At 39.9% G+C, this 17,311-nt stretch overlaps 1 protein-coding gene across 1 annotated transcript in view; it reads right to left on the bottom strand.

Moving 5' to 3' along the window:
* Nucleotides 1-1,050: 1,050 nt before the first annotated feature.
* The window catches only part of LOC125781001 (deleted in malignant brain tumors 1 protein-like), a 35,714-nt gene continuing 19,453 nt past the window's right edge, over nucleotides 1,051-17,311 (bottom strand). Inside the window, exons 8-12 of the mRNA XM_049463634.1 lie at nucleotides 12,797-13,005; nucleotides 6,274-6,449; nucleotides 5,268-5,659; nucleotides 3,235-3,479; nucleotides 1,051-1,088 (exon numbers count right to left, since the gene is read on the bottom strand). Of these exons, the coding sequence (XP_049319591.1) occupies nucleotides 1,051-1,088; nucleotides 3,235-3,479; nucleotides 5,268-5,659; nucleotides 6,274-6,449; nucleotides 12,797-13,005 (1,060 nt within the window). The remainder of the gene's footprint in view (nucleotides 1,089-3,234; nucleotides 3,480-5,267; nucleotides 5,660-6,273; nucleotides 6,450-12,796; nucleotides 13,006-17,311) is intronic.

Raw genomic sequence — 17,311 nt, 5'->3', positions numbered from 1 at the left:
AATGGCTTTCAGTCACCAGCTGTGCTGAACTTACCAAGAGTTAATTACTTGAATTTATTGCCTCTTATTGTGTTTGAGAGCATCAGTTGTAACGTAGCGAAGAGGTAGAGTTGGTATACAGTGAATAGCTCTATTAGAGGTACAAACCTTACCGTGAAAAGAGATTCTGGTCCAGGCCTAGACCAACAAGCACCTGGTAGGACAATTTTTAAAGACAAGTTGTTGTTGCTGAGGAGTTGCAGATTTAATTAATTTTTTCAAAAATAATTTCTATTACAATTAGAATTTGCAGTAATGTTTATTATTAAACATGAAACCTTTTAATGTAATGCTTGAATAGAAATTCTCAAGATTTAATTTAGATGTAATATCAGGCAGCAAAATATCAAAAATGCTGCAGCTGCATTAATTCCACTGGGAGGGGCACTTCAAATGAATCCATTTTGCTGATTTTTTCACAAGCAACAGTTTTAAAACACATCTTACAGCAAGGACTTGTTTGGTCTGCATCCGTCGCTGTAAAACCAAACTAATTCCCTCAACCACCCCCCCCCCCCCCCCACCCGAACTGTCGTGTTATTGTTTGTGTGTGGCGAAAGTGTGCAGAAGTAGAGTCACTCTGAACTATGGGAGCCCAAAGAGAGCCTTGATAGTTGAAGTTTAAACTGAGAATCTATTTTATATATTTTTTTTCATAAAAACACATCGTCCTTAACTGCAAATTCAAATTAATGGATGAAATCGATTTACCACCCAGCTCTTATTGTTAGCGTGGTGCTAAGCGGTTTATCTGCAATGCTGTAAACTCTATGAAGTCTGTACTTGTTGAGTTGTTACAGTATTGCAATGTACTTTTATAGTACAAGTAAATGTTGTGCTTCATCACAATACATGAAAATTAGTCAGATGAGTCAGAAGAAAAGGAAGAAATGCAGATTGTCTTTTGAGAATGCTTTTAATCACAGTAAGTATATTAGTACTCTGTTCATAGAGCGATGATTGAACAACTGATTAGAGATTGGAGTGAAATGCAGCTCGGCTGCTGTGAGATCACTTCCCCACGTCCACCTTGGCAGCAGACCTGGAACCTGTGGATAGAGAAGATCATAAACACTTATTTTATAATGAAGTGGGTTTAATGTTCAACAGAAGACTTGTGTTTCATATATAAGTGGTGTTAATCACTTAAGAAATGTATTTTTTAACATAAATATTCTGTGATTTATCATTATTAAACTCATGAATACAAATGTAACTGCTGGTACCTTCCTTCCTGTATTTTTGGGAGGGAGGCAATAATACAGCATTTTTTGCACTATAAGGTGCACTTAAAATCCTTTAATTTTCCCAAAAATAGTCAGTGCGCCTTTTAATACAGTGCATCAGGTATGAATTTTACCAATCAGGTTGTAAGAAGCAGTAAAGCCACTTCGGTGAAGTACAGCATCATACAGGGGTTTTTAGTTTAATTCTCCAGCACCAAGACTTGAGACTGGAGTAGCATTAGCATTGGCCGCTAACCGCGCTCACTTTTTCCCTGTTCATTGGGGAGTATTATCGGCCTGTAGCCTGCTCCTAACCCTGGCTAGCACTGCTGGTTAGCTGCTAATGCTAATGCTGCAGCCTTAGTGCGGGAAAATGTTAATAATCTAAGCTTACTGTAGATAAACGGAAGTGCTTTACTCACCCAAATAAACAGTTTTGGGAAAGTAATCTGTAAAGATTAACACCCAGTGCTGGTTTGACTTTACAAAGAAAGTCTTTTTTTATTAGAGTTTGTTTATTTAGCTTAGCTTTACTTAACTTAGTTAGCTACTCATATTTTAGCATGAATAAAAAGTAATCAACTCGAGAGTAGAGATACCGTGTTAACATTGTTACTGTATTTTTCGCATTATAAGGTACACCATCAATAAACATCTATTTTCTGGTCTATTTTCATCCATAAAGTGCACTGGATTATAAGGCGCATTATGCGACACTAGTAAGGAACAGCAGTGTCGCCTTTTTTTCCTTCTAATTTAGCTAAGCTAAGTTAGGTAAACAAACCTGTAATTTAAAAAAAAACATCTTTTAAAGCATAGACTGTATATAGCTGGACAGAGCATCGTCTCTTAAAAGTGAAGCCACCACAGGTCGGGCGCCCCCTGCTGTTCGGCTGTAGAAAGCTGTGTAACTCCACCCATCCCCATAGGTTTCAATGGCAAAACAGACAACTTTCAATCACATTTTTTTCTAATATACTGTAATTCTACCTCCATTATTTAAATGCAACAGCTAGTGGAACCTCTGCTTATATTGTCAAATTTTTATATCCCCACAGAATTCGGTTTTTAAAACTTTATTCGGCTCTATTCAAAAAAGATGTGGTTATGGTAAAAGGGCTGCTTATGGGCGGGACCAATAACAGACCGTCAGCTCCGCTCCGCCCCGCTCTGCAGCCTGTGACCGCGAGGCAGCCCTCAGGGGCGGGGTTATTCAAATGAGTAGGTGGTCTCTCCACAGCCTTTCTCCCTCCTCTGGTCACTACTGCGCAGACTCTGGTCTCTGAATCGCCAAAATGGCGGAAGATTTTGGCTTCATTTTCATTGAATGAATGGGAACGGCGACACGGCGTCCATCTTTATATACAGTCTATGTTTTAAAGTAAAACAAGCACTGGATGTTAATATACACAGCTTGTTGTCCTGTATATTTGGGTGAGTAAAGCAGTTCCTTTAATTAACAGTAAGCTTATATTTCCGCTAATGCCACCCGGCAGTCCAATATACTCACCTGCACTTAGCGCAGTAAGCGGGTAATGCTACATGCGATAATACGCACCTCTGAACAGTGAAACAGCTAGCATGATAAGACGGGTAATGCTAATACTGCTCCAGTAGTGCTTGTGTGAAAAAGAGTGTAATACATGATAATTTGATTTATTTTCTTAATATCAGCAGCGGCTGCTCCTCTGCTAAAGCTCTGTTAAACTTTTACCCCGGCTAAACTTTTACAAAACTACCTTATTGTTACACTATGTTAACCTTTATCCCAAAAGTACACAGAAATACCAGCATTTTAACTTAAATGTACAATTTTGATCATGATTAATCACAGAATATTGTTGTGATACAATACAATTATTTTTTTAAGTGACAGACCTAATATAACCACACACCTAATATAAATATAATTAAATTAGCTTATCATTCTGTTATTTATTCTTTTATATTATAGAAAATGCTCACTGACCTTTCAGAGTGATTGGGCCCAGTGTGACTACTTCAGTGTGGTGGGCGGAGTCGAGGGATCTCTTTGTGCGATTGAGGCAGCCCCGTCGGCAGCGGGAGCCGTAGTCGTTGTCGGCGCAGACCAACACCCTACAGTGCAGGAAGACGGAGGCATGTGTCCGCAGAAACTTGAAGGCTTTGAAGCTGAACTGGGCGTAGTAGTGCCGGCCGTTGGTGTATATCTGGACTGTGTTGTCCTGCCGGCAGCTGTAATGTGAAAATAAAGATTAAGAATGATCATCAAACACACACAAATATATCTATATATTAATCCTCCTGAAATCCTCATATACACTAACTTAATTTTTTCTGAAGTATCTGTGAGCAGACGGGCAAATAGTGGTCCTTGAGTGGTATAAAGCCTCAATCAGTGGACAACTTTTCAACAAAATACTAAAAAAACTGAAGATCTGATTACTGTTCCACAAACAAATTTTAAATAACTGATAAAATTAGATACAAACTTGATGAGTATTTTACTGTTTGCTAGTTTATCTAGTTCACTAGAGCCAGAATATACGTAGGGCAGCGTTGTCTACAGCAGCTCAACACTGCTTACTTACATAATTTAATAGTTTGACTTTAATTCAGTAAGGACTTAATTAATTATTTATCAATTCTTAATGACCAGAATTGAGTTCACGCGGTGTACAGGACTACAAATTTATTTAACTCTTTTAGACCTAAATTATCTGCAATGATAGAAAAAATGTAAAATGCTGTTTTCTTTCTGTAATGCACAAAAAGTAAGAATATTCTACTATAAAATCTATATGGCAAATAAATCTAATTAATAAATAAATCTAATCCGAAAATATTTAATAGTCTTTTCCTTGGCATTAGAGGCCTGTGCGTATTTCGTATGGACCTTTTTATTTCAAAAACCATCCATAAATAGTAAAAAAACATGATTAAAATCACATTAAACAAGTAAAAAGTGCTGTTACTTTGCCTTAATGGCTCTACTGTTTTTTTCAGTGGAGAAGGGAGGGCCAAATTACTGTTTTATTGGTTTATAAACTAGTTCATTGGCTGGTTCATGCTCTATTCTGATGAACAACAACTCTAATATAGTGTTATCTGCAACAAAACATAAAGAAAAAACATGATGTTCATTATAGAAATGCAGGGTTAAATCTGGACCAGCTTAAACATACAAATTTAAACAGCTTAAAGGATTCAATTAACCAATACAGTATCAATAATTACATTGTTAAAGGTAACATGACTACTTTTTTAAATAACATTAGTAATATTTACATATTTTATAATTTCCTAATGATTTAACTTATGTCATTTTGTTTGGGTAAATCATTCAACTTAAATGCTAATTCACAATTTGTAACTCACGCTCACTGAAGTATATTTTAGCTGCTGTATCTTAGTAGATTTTACTTAAATAATGTAGCACAATGTTAACTCTATTGGTTCCCAGCATCATCTGTTTGCATAATGGGCGTGTCATCCACCACTAACTCACCATCAGTGTGTAGTCTTGCCCACCAGGGAAGACTACAATCTTCTCCCTTGTGTGTTCAGTTATATGTTGTATAATGGTTGACTGCCCACAATGTTGTAGGCCATAAGAGCAAGTTACTATTTTCTTTTACTGTGAAGTGTCACTTTATGTTTTATAAAAACTGCAATGAAGAATGTCAGAGCTGGACTAATTTCCCCATGTAACTGGAAAACAGTAGCGTTACTATCCTGGACACACTCACATTATGCAATAAGAAAAAAATTGTTTCGTATTTTATTAACTTCGGGGACATAAGTTGCCAACAGTCTAAATTACAATTTAGAGTTAAGCTATTAAGTCTGTACAACTTATCTAATTTAAGTAAATAAAACTACCTCTTAAGTAAACATAAACAGTAGATATAACAGTAACTAAACAAGATTAAATTTTTCAGTTTTTAACTCAAGGCAATCGAGTTCCCAAATTCAGCAGCAATAGCCCTTGTCCACATACAGCTCTGCATCTGAAATTCTTACCCGTTTCGCAAAAGGGTGTAGACGCGAGCATCAAAGTTGTGGTTGGGAGAGGCCACACAGGTTTCCAAAAAGACGTTCAGGGTGTTGTCGGCTCTGGTGAGCTGCACCTGAACATACAGGTTCTGATTTAGCTTGACCTCATAGGGATGTTCCAGTATGGGGTAGGAGAAGCTGGGGGAAGGGAAGAAGGACATTTTGGCATTGAAGCGGCCAGTTCCAGTGATGATGCTGTTGATTGTCTGTTTGGCTTTGTAGACTGTCCCCGCCGTGGTGTCCTGCTCCATGTGGCAGGTCACGTTCAGCAAGAACTCATCAATTGTTCGTGTGATCTCACCCGATTGGGAGGGTGCCGCTCGTACATTATTATTGTAGACAACACGTCCGTTGTAGAACTAAAGGGAGGGAAGCAAAGTGGTGTTTGGTGATTATTATACACAACTTAAAGGACCATTAAGGATTATATTTTCTGTAGTATCTCATGACACAAACAGGATGTATCATCAGATATTATGGAAATGTAGTGAAAAGTTTAAGCCCTGGCAGCTCCTGACAGCAGAGCGTCAGTCAGTGAATTCTTATTTGAACTGTCTCGTACGTTATAAAAGTCTGTGCGGGTTTTAGCCTCCAAATCTGCCCACAGCCATTCCACACTCAGTGTTGCCAGGTATGGAACAAAGCTGCATGCAAACAGTGTCTGAAGCCATGAATAAAGATAAGCTGGCTGTTTTTTCTGCTAAACAGGTAATCACTAAGCTTCAGTAAGGTTGCTAACCATAGTTGGGTGGGTCTGTGTCTTTTGGGCAACCTGTGTCAGCTTTATATCTAGGGAGGTATCGATGGGGCAGAAATTTCTATCAAGTATTTGGAAATTGGACTTCTTTAGCCATTTCACGCACACACACACACACACACACACTCACATTTATTACTGATTGCATTGTTTTATATTAAAGTAGGCATGATTAGCTGTCATTTTATGACTATAATTCTTAAGATTCTGTCTTACCTTTTTGTTGGTTCCACACTGGTCAACAGTGAAGTTGAAGGACACCTCATGGCTGTTAGCAGAGGGTCTGCAGCGATGGTCATCCACATAAAGTTTGTGCCAGCTGATGCCCAGAGATTCCAGGTATGATCTCCGAATCTCAATGATCATGCGGTCTGAGGAACACTTTACTTGAGCTGCTCAACAAAGAGGTTCATGCTAATATTAGCTTCGCTGAGAAGGCTGAGAAACCTGGGCTTCATAATATCAGAGAAACTCATCCACAAACACTACTGGTAACTACTGGTAACTACATACTTCAAACACCTGGAATCTCGTCAACACCTACAGTTGCAGTAAAAAGTATGTGAACCCTTTGGGATTACTTGGATTTCTGCATGAATTGTTCATTAAATTTATTCTTAATCAGATACAACAATAGACAAACACAGTCTGCTTAAACCTCTACCATACAAAATATTATATCTTTGCATGGTTTTATTTAGGACAACATGTTAACATTCCCACTGAGGGGAAAAGTATGTGAACCTTTGGATTTAATAACTGGTTGACCCTCCTTTGGCAGCAAAACCTCAACCTGTAAAGGGGTGCTTGCGCCATGGTTCTCCTGCCTCTAGAGGGAGACCACCTTCTGCCACTCACAATAATCAGGCTGATTGATCCCACCTGGTTAGTGCCTTTATAAGGACTGCCCACTGTTCAGACAGTGCAGAGAGCTTAGTTTGAAAAAAAGAAAGAAAAGTCTGTGTCTCTTTGAAAGAAAACCAAAGAAATAACAAATACTTCAAATAGTTCATATTCCAGCCTCCTTAGGTGGTCTCCCCTGAGACTGCTTTCTGTTTTCTTTCTGTTTTGAGGTTTTCAGTGTTTGTTCCTATTTTTTTTTAGTAAAAGACTCAATATTGGTCTGTAAAAGATACTCCTTTTCCTGTTTCATGAGTATCCGTATTTGAGTTCCTTGATACAAACTGAGTGCCTGCGGTTTGATCGCCTTTCCCTTTAGTTTGTTTGGCCCCTTTGTTCTCATTTTCCCGCCTTTTTCCTTCTCCTTTGTCTAAGCTGCAGCAATGCTGCAGCCATTTTGTTTCTCCTTAAATAAATTCCCTCACTCTGAAAAACACACCACAACCCCTAAGGGCAGTTTTTTAAAAGCATTTCACAGTGTGACATCCAACACCAACCCCATTCTTTTCACCACTCTTTGCTTTTGTTTATCAAGTTTTTTGTATTTATTTTGACCTTGTGGTAATCTGGTCTGCTCTTGAGTTCACATTGGTGGAGATATCCATTAGGGAGTGAAAAATAAACATAGCAGCAATTCTGAGCTAATTCTTACCCTCTATTTGGATTGCTGCCCCGTTACAGCAAGACTCTGCTATCAAGATGGACTCAGCAGACAAGGCTGCATTACATTAGACCATTGCTGCGCAAGGGGCTAGGTTGGAAAAACATGAGGAGGCCCTTTCCCAGTTGGCTGAGCGCCTTCAGGAACTGACTTTGGCTATCCAACAAATAGCCAGGCCCCCACTAGGTTTCCATCTGAGCAGGCCCGGGTAGCTTATATGATTTGCCTCTTGACTGGTCGAGCATTGGCATGGGCAAGCATTGGCATGGTCATGCATGTGCCTTCTCTGAAGAGTTTACTGCCGCCATGAGAAGGACCTTTGCTGGCCCTGTGCGGGGCAGGGAGGCAGCCAATGCACTCCTTAACATTTGACAGGGTACCCTCTCTGTCACTGATTACACTATCAATTTCCACACACTGGCAGCAGAAAGTGGGTGGAATCCTGAGGCCCTTGGGGCAATCTACCAACAAGGCCTCTGAAAGATGAGCTGGCCACTCCTGACCCCGCAGACTCGTTAGAAGACCTATATGAGCTTGCTACCAAGCTCGATAACAGAATGCGAGAACGATGCAGAGGCAGTATAAGAATTAGTCGTGGAGCTCGTTCCACTGCTTCCCCCCAGGGCATCATTCCTCTGCAGCTCTTGATGCGCCTGAACCAATGCAGATTGTCCGTGCCCATTTGACCCCTCAGGAAGCTGAGCAACAACGCAGGGAGGTCCGGAGTATGTATTGTGGTAAGAAAGGACACAAAGTAGCCCAGTGTCCTTCTAGGCCGGGAAAAGACCAGGCCTACCCCAGGTAAGGGGCACCAGGGTAGGACCTCTCTGAAGCCCCAGCGCTACTGGAGTTTATCTTCCCATAGCCTTGGTGTGGGTTAACCCCCCATGCTTTTAATGACTCTGGGAACTTTATGGATGTCTCTGTGGCTAAAGTACTGGGGCTGCCTGTGAAACCACTGCTTACACCCCTCCCTGTCTCAGCCATGGATGGGAGTCAACTCAGGTCAGGGGCAATGGAGAGACAGACTAAACCTATCCTTATGCAGGCTGGCCTGCATACAGAAAAGCTGTCTTTCTTCCTCACACAGGCCCCTGACCTACCAGTAATTTTGGGGTTCCCTTGGCTGCAGAGGCATAATCCCCAAATTGACTGGTTATCACGGTCTATCCGTCAATAGGGGCCACACTGCCAGGGTTCCTGTTTTAGGTCTAAAGGTGGTGGAACCACCTCAGTTATGGTGGACTCACAGGCTGACCTCCACCCCACCCCCCTACCATGATCTTAGGGAGGTATTTAGCAAAAGGAAAGCAGAGGTTCTGCTTCCTCACCGAGCTTTCGACTGTGCTATTGACTTTCTCCCAGGTACTTCACCTCCTCAAGGTCATCTGTTTTCACTTTCCTGAGAAGATGGCCATGGTACATTGAGGAAGCCCTAGCACAAGGCTTCATACGGCCTTCTACTTTACCTTTTGGAGCAGGATTCTTCTTTGTAGGTAAGAAGGATGGGGCTCTACGACCCTGTATCGACTATAGAGGCCTCAATAAGATAACAGTCAAAGACCGGTATCCTTTGCCACTCATGACAACAGCTTTTGAGGCATTGCAGCAGGCCTCAATATTCACAAAATTGTATCTCCGCAGTGCCTATAATCTTGTGTGGATTAGGCAGGGAGATGAGTGGAAGACGGCATTTATCACACCGACTGGCCATTATGAATACCTGGTCATGCCGTTTGGCTTAGTAAATGCCCCATCCGTGTTCCAAAGACTCATTAATGAGGTCCTTCATGAGGCACTTGGCCTCTATGCCATTGTTTATTTAGATGACATTCTCATCTTTAGTAGGACCACTACAGAACATATTCATCATGTTTGTCGGGTCCTCCAGCTGCTCCTGGAAAACCACCTCTATGTGAAACTGGAGAAATCCCAGTTTCATGTACCCTCTGTCAAATTTCTTGGGTTTGTGGTCTCCAGGGGCAGCCTGGCCATAGATCCTGCCAAACTAAAGGCAGTGACCAAGTGGCCTCATCCTACCTCACTCCGTCTAGTTCACCCCTGTGCCTACTTTTCTCACCAGCTGACTCTCAACGCAATTAGGATGTAGGCAACAGAGAGCTATTGGCCTTTTGTTTCTCCTCAAATAAATTCCCTCACTCTGAAAAACACACCACAACCCCTAAGAGTAGTTTGCATTTAAGCATTTCACAGTGTGAAATCCAACACCAACCCCATTCTTTTCACCACTCTTTGCTTTTGTTTATCAAGTTTTTTGTATTTATTTTGACCTTGTGGTAATCTGGTCTGCACTTGAGTCCACCCTGGAGGAGATATCCATTAGGGAGTGAAAAATAAACATAGCAACAATCCTGAGGTAATTCTTACCCTCTATTTGGATTGCTGCCCCATTACACAACCAAATATTTTCTGTAGTTGCAGATCAGACCTGCACAACAGTCAGGAGAAATTTTGGACCATTTCTCTTTACAAAACAGTATAATTTCAGCAATATTCTTGGGAAATCTGGTGTGAATCGCTCTCTTGATGTCAGGACTCTCCAGAAGGTGTTTTTTCTTCTGTTGAAGCCGTTTGGTTGTTGATATATTTCTATGTTTTGGGTCATTGTCCTGTTGCATCATCCATCCTCTGTTGAGCTTCAGTTCGCTAACAGATAGTCTTTTTGGAAATGTATTTTTCCATTGATGACGGCAATCTGTCCAGGCCCTGAGGCAGCAAAGCAACCTCAAACCATGATGCCCCCTCCACCATGTTTAACAGTTGGGATGAGGTTTTAATGGTGTGCTGTGCCTTTTTTTCCACACATAGCGTTGTGTGTTCCTTCCTAACAACTCTACACTATATTTAGCCAGTACTGCTGTGAAACATCCAGGTACTCTTTTGCTAACTTTAACTGTGCAGCAATGTTTTTTTGTGGACAGCAGTGGCTTCCCCCGTGGTGTCCTTCCATGAACTCCATTTTTTTTAATGTTTACCTTATTGTAGATTTGTTAACAAAATTTTAGCATGTGCCAGAATCTTCAGCTGACACTCTAGGATTCTTCCTCACCTCATTGATCATTCTGCACTGTGCTCCTGCAGTCATCTTTACAGGATGACCAAGCCTAGGGAGAGTAGCAACAGTGCTGAACTTTCTCCATTTGTAGACCGCCTGTCTTACCATGGACACATGCATATCAAGGCTTTTAGAGATACTTTTGTAACCCTTTCCAGCTTCATGCAAGTCAAAAAATCTTGAATGATGGTCTTCTGAGAACTCTTTTGTGTGAGGCATGATTCACATCAAGCAATGCTTCTTAAGAACAGCAAAATCAAAACTGGTGTGTGTTGTTTATAGGGCAGGGCAGCTTTATCCAATAAATCTAATCTCATTACATCCTGGCTCTAATAAGCTCTTAGAAAAGTAATTAGCATAGGGGTTCACTTTTTCCACCCTGCACTGTGAATGTTAACATGTGTTCAATAAAACCATACAAACATATAATTTTTTTGTGTGGTATTAGTTTCAGCAGACTGTGTTTGTCTATTGTTCTGTGTTTGTCTATTGTACATTTATTGACCAATTTATGCTATTTCATGGAGCTGCCAGTAGACGACAGTGGAGCGCAGTCTATTGCTGTGATTGAGTGTAGGTGTGCCCCAATTCAGGGGCTGCATCCTTCGAAGGAATCATTTGAAGGCTGACTACGTCATCGCGATGCGACTAAACTGTCCCATTTCAAAGACTCCTTCGAATGTGGCCAACGAACGCAGCCTTCTTTTCCTCCGAAATGAAGGATGCACCGGGTGTATCCTTCACAGCGTACAGTATCCCAAGATTCATTATGCGCCGGCTTATTTCAGCAAGAAAAGGGCGGAGTCAGCAGAGGAGTTGGCTGTATTATGTAGTATATGTAGTATTATGTAGTTTATAGATATATAAATACTTACAGACATTATAAATATTATTTATATATTATACCATTAATATGATTTTGTTTATATTAATACATATATATCCATATATAAGTATTATTCAGTTTATATATGTAGTATCATGTTTATGTTGTTGTGTATATGTATATATGTATAGATGTATATATTATGTATATATATATGTATAGATATATAAATACTTATATATTTATTTACATAAACTAAATAATATATATAAATATATGAACTAAATAATACTTTATTCTAATTTATTCTCTTTTTTCCAACTTCATTGCAAACACCATTTTATTTGTTTAAGTTCAGTTCCACCCATTCACATTTAAAATATTTAAGTAACTGCACAGTTAATTAACCTGGACTTAATTAATTTGGTATTTTGTGGTCTGAAGCAAAACTAGAATCAAAATCTCTGGCTCGTTTCTCAGCTTTGACTTTGGTCCTGTTCTCAAACAGGAAATACTCAGTTGGGTAGACTTTCCCATTTCAGTACTGCCATCGCACCTACCTATTCATCGAAGGACACACCTTCGCAGACCGCGTCATTCAAAGGATGCAGCTCCTGAATTGGGACACACTGTGTGACTAGCTGTAGTAGCCTTGAATTCCCCTCTCAGACCAGAGAGGCATTCGTGAACTCAAGTTATGGGTTTTTAAACCTGTTTTTTAGGGATATTATCTACTAAGAGGTCTCAAGCCTGTGATCTGTAACACATACCTCCACCATGCCCAACCATATCTCATTGTGTATCCAGGCTGGAGGTGCCAACAGGGCTCCTACTAGAGCCTCCTTTCAATTACAGTACAGTACAGTACCGTATTATGTCGCCAGACTGCGCTACACAGTCTGGAACCCTAAGTGTTCTTTTAAACCAGGACAATATTAGCTAGTGGTTCGTCCCACATAGCTGGTTTTAACACGCAGGGTACAGTCTGATATGTTCACCTCTAAACAAAAGACCTAGCGCTTTGCGTGGTTAGTAGCTAATGCTAATACTCCTGGAGAACTAAACTCAAACTCCTGTATAATGCTGTACTTCGGCAGAGTGGCTTTACTGCTCCTTACAACCTGACTGATTTAATTTATACAGTGGATTATAGGCCACACTGATGATTTTTGGGAAAATTAAGAGATTTTAACTGCGCGTTATAGTGTGAAAAATCACTTACAGTCACTTTTTCCACCTGAAGCTCCTATACTGTACGTCTTTTAGCTAAGTTTACCTGTGTTTGAAGGCAGAGAGCTGCTGTAGGAGGCTTTAAATCCACGAGCCACGACTGAGTAGTCACTCCTGAACAGGACAGTCAGGTAGGAGGAGGACGAGTGGAAGTCCTGGAGGCCGCTATTGAAGCACAGGTTGCCCAGCAGTGGTGAGGCGGTGGTAGAGCCATCATACACGTTTACATAGTCACAGTGACAGCAGTCCTGCAGTCTGAGCAAACAGAGAGTCGTTAAAAGCTGAAGATGACAAACTGGAAGTTCAGAACCAACGTTTTAACATACCTTATAAAGGGGGCCAAGGATTTCAAACATTTTTATTAAACTGGTTATTTATTATCAATTTGTATTTATTAAAATTTACTTATTTACTTAATTTACTAAAATTTCTTATTTTAATAAAACTTGTACATTTTATATTTGGCATTTTGAAAACACTTTACAGTAAGTGTAAAAAAAAATAACATACTTATGGCAGAATGTCTTGACTAATTATTAATTGACACTAGTTAAGACATTATTAAACATTAAAAAATAATTACAAGTCATTATTATTTACAACCTTTTTAAAAATTTAAATCTAGCAATGTTTAGTAATGTTCTTAATGTCCTAACTAGTATATTTAATAAGTAGGTAAGTCAATATTGACCATTTAATAATGTTTGTTACTGTTATTACTGTTAGTACTGTTATTTGTGACCCTTATCAGAATACAGGTTGCATTCTTTGGCACCTATAAAGGAGGTTCTCAACGCCTGAATATTATTTTTTGTGGATACCACATATTTTGATAAAGATATTAACTCGTCTGTCTTTGCAAGTGTAACTAGCAGAATATCTTCCCTACTGTGAGTACCGTGTGGGCGTATATGGCCACCGTACTTGAGGCGCTGTGACTTCCGGTAATCCGCCTCAGGCAGGGCCGCCGCTCTGCATACGCAGACAACGCAGCCAGCGTTAGGCCTCAACCATTTTGCAGGTGCAGGGAGCCAAATTGACTGAGAATGAAATGTGTTGAAATTATGACATTATTAAATTTAAAACCCAATGTGAATTATTTATGATACGCTCATCTTTTTTGTCTTTAAACATTGCATGGGGCACCTACTCTACTACTTAAAAGCGGCACGTTATTATTTTTGTGCATAATATAATGCCCCCACCCCTATTGCCTGAAATGGCATGGCTCGGTTTGCTCTGTTGGTTGTTGCCAGATGTGACATTTTCCAGTCAAATAAATAATCAAAAAATGCATGGAGGCGCTAAATCTTGCGCATGTTTAACCATTTTTAAAGTGTATGTGGCCATTCTATACAAAAACTTGTCCAGTGCAATATTTGTGTAAGTTAAAAACTTAAAATAAAATAAACAAATAGGATGACAAATCGTAACTTATCTGGCAACCTTAGTCCTAACTAAAGTAGCAACGCTACTTGAGTTTGGCAGGAGACAAGTTCACCGCGCGAAGTTGCTACTAAATGGTAATTCAACTATGAAGCGACGGTTTGAGTCTGGAGCAGAAAAAGAAGAAAGAAGAAAAAGAAGCAGAAAGATGAGGCCCATGCATCCCTTTCTGGTGAGTAACTTCGATGATAAAGGTTTAAATAGTTTTGATTACTTCATGTTCAGTGGTGTTGCCTGAGCTAGTTACGTTGGCTTTGCTGATTTGGTAGCTTTAAACGCTTAACTAGAAAACAGAGTAGCCTACCTATTGACTAATGCCGTCAGTGCACTATCCAAATGGTCTGTATGACAGCAGGATCAGACAGCTCTATAGATTTTGACAGGCTGATATAAATACACCACGAATATAAACAATAATTTCATAACCTTCAAGGCTGGCTTGTGTAAATGACGTGTCCACTGCTTAAAATAGACATGCATCGTTTCATTTATTATTTATACATTATAAATAGTACTCTTGTGCTGTTCTTCACTGTTATTGGCCTTACTTATAACGTTGTAAATATTCACAGTTACATGTGTAATTTTAATAAATAGTAAAATTTTGCGTAAACCTTTTGTGTTTGTGTGTGTGTGTGTTTTTTTTTTTTTTTTTTTTGGGGGGGGGGGGGGGGGGGGGGGGGGCCTCCCTGACCAGTTATGCTTAGGGCCTCCAAAACCTTAGCAGCGGCCCTGGCCTCAGGTTTAAATCTTCTGTATTAGTATAAAAGTGAGTCACTAAGCGCTTTGGTACTCATAGCTTTTGGGTTTGGCTGCGTGACTCTGCTGCCGGGAGGTGTTTGTTTTGAGGGTTGCTTGGATACGGATGTGCACCGTCCCTTCACGTCTCACACTATAGGAGCAGGCTGTATTGGCACCAGCATAACTGTGTGGTGGTGTGTAGCTGGGTGTTTTGGGCAGACAGATATAATCCTGAAGCTGTGGGATTGATGTGCCGGAATACGGGTGTGTTTTGAGGTGGTGTGCAGGAATATAGGTGTTTGCATGGTGGCGTGCCTGAATACAGGTTTTGATGAAGCCCCTATTTCTCCATACTGATTAAGATCCAAAGAGCACTCACCTTAATAAATTGGTAACTTTTTTATCTGAAGGTTCTGGTGTGGAGGGCCAACATCTCTAATTGTAGTTGGCCTCCAGTGAACTAAACCCAGGAGCCTTGGAGTGGTGCCACTGCTGTTTTGCCCTTGATCAAATTTGTTTACTTTTGTGTTTTCCTTTTTTTTTATTTTTTGTATGGTTGAATTGTGTATGTAATATCATTGTTTTTCCTCTTTATAAGTGGACCAATTTAACTATTGTTGGCTTTTTCTTGTTTTTTGGTTTATTGGTAATAAGTGGGTTTTTGTGTTCTTTTTTGGTACATTGGCTGCAGCATTTCCAAGGGTCTGCTTACCGTTATGATAGCCTATGTTAAAGTGCTACTGATGGCTTTCTTTTTTTTTTTTTTTTTAAGCGCACCCCAGTGCAGTATTTCTTGGGTGGTTACCTTCAGAAGGCTTCCTCTCTCCTCTGGCACACCCTTTCACACTTGGCGTGCAGTGGTAGTAGGGCTGGGCGATATGGATAAAAAACTATATCTCAATATTTTTTTTCTGAATTGCGATATACGATAAATATCTCGATATTTTTTCATCCCATAAGGTAATATCAAAAAGATACTTTTGAGACAAAGCTACATGTTCCAAATTTTATATTGGTACTTTTATAATTCAGTGCTGGTGTTCTATCGAATTGTCCTACCCATTGATACATGCTTCCCAAAGGTACTGAGCATGCGCTGACCTACACAATTTAATTATTTCTCGTGTTTTTTATTTATAATTAATCTGTTTTAGGGGGGGTTATGTGCATTGAACAACCTGGACGCACTGTCATTGCACCAAAGTGTAAATGTACTAATAATTACAATTATTATTATAAATAAATACAAAAGCAGTTTGTAATGAGCTATAGTTGCCATAACTTTGCCATAATACAATGATTTATGCAGTAAAAACCTAATAACGTACATCTACTGGAATTTCTCTGGGTACATGCCCTAAAATAGTGCTTCTTTTGTATTTTTACAGTTAAATAATTATTAGGGCATCATGGTTTAACAAGGTAGGACAATTCTTCAGAACACCGTAGCCTAGCAGTTTTAGCAGTATTTTATATAATCAACAACTGAAAGTAATTTCAAAATATGCTTAATATAAACATATATATTAAACAGTTCCTCAAATTAAATCTTTTTTTTTTCACTTAATGTATCCTAAAAATATATAAAAAGGGATATATAAAAAATTTCATTGTGCTTTTGGAAAAAGAGCATCTAAAGTGCTTAAGAAAAAGTAAATAAAAAGTGCAGTTTGAGTTTTCTGTAAATCTGGGCTGAAACGGTGTCAGGTCTATTCTCATACACGTGTGAAGGAGCTGATTGGTCAGTTCAGGTTAGAGTGGGTGTGTCTGCTCTAAAGATCAGTGTTTAGTTCAGTGGCAAGGCTGGACTGGTAATTTGGCGTACCGGGCATTTTCCCGGTGGGCCGACAGTCCTCAGGGGCCGATGCTGTTTAGATTTTTTTTTTTTTATTCCCTTTTTTTTCTAAGAGACCGGCCCAAAATATAGAGGCGGCCGCCTGTTGGCCCATCGTTAATACAGACAGTGCACTGAACCAATCAGGATATAGGACAAAAGCAGCCCCACCCTCTCTCTGCGTGATCCACTGAACTCCCACTACGTTCAGTTTTGAGCGCGTATGTTAGAGGAGAGGCAGTAAGGAGAAACAGAAGCAGCAGAAAGCTAGTCTGGAGAATTTACGTGCAGAGAAACTGAAGAGTCTCACTGTAGCTGCTACAAAATGTGTAAAAATCACTGACATCTTCGCTGCTGGAACCTCCGCGTCTTTAGAAGCAGCAGACAGAGATGCAGGCTTGTGACAGAAACCGAGAAACAGACAGAGCGGAAAAGTGTAGCACGTAAACAGGTAACGTTATTAACACTAGGATAACAGAGCCTTTGATGTGATGGGGTAACGTTAGCTCTATTACATGAGAATGACGAGCAATGGCGATT

Source organism: Astyanax mexicanus, chromosome 14 (genome assembly GCF_023375975.1).
Source record: "Astyanax mexicanus isolate ESR-SI-001 chromosome 14, AstMex3_surface, whole genome shotgun sequence".
NCBI classification, from domain to species: Eukaryota; Metazoa; Chordata; class Actinopteri; order Characiformes; family Acestrorhamphidae; genus Astyanax; species Astyanax mexicanus.
This window is presented reverse-complemented; position numbering and strand designations above follow the sequence as displayed.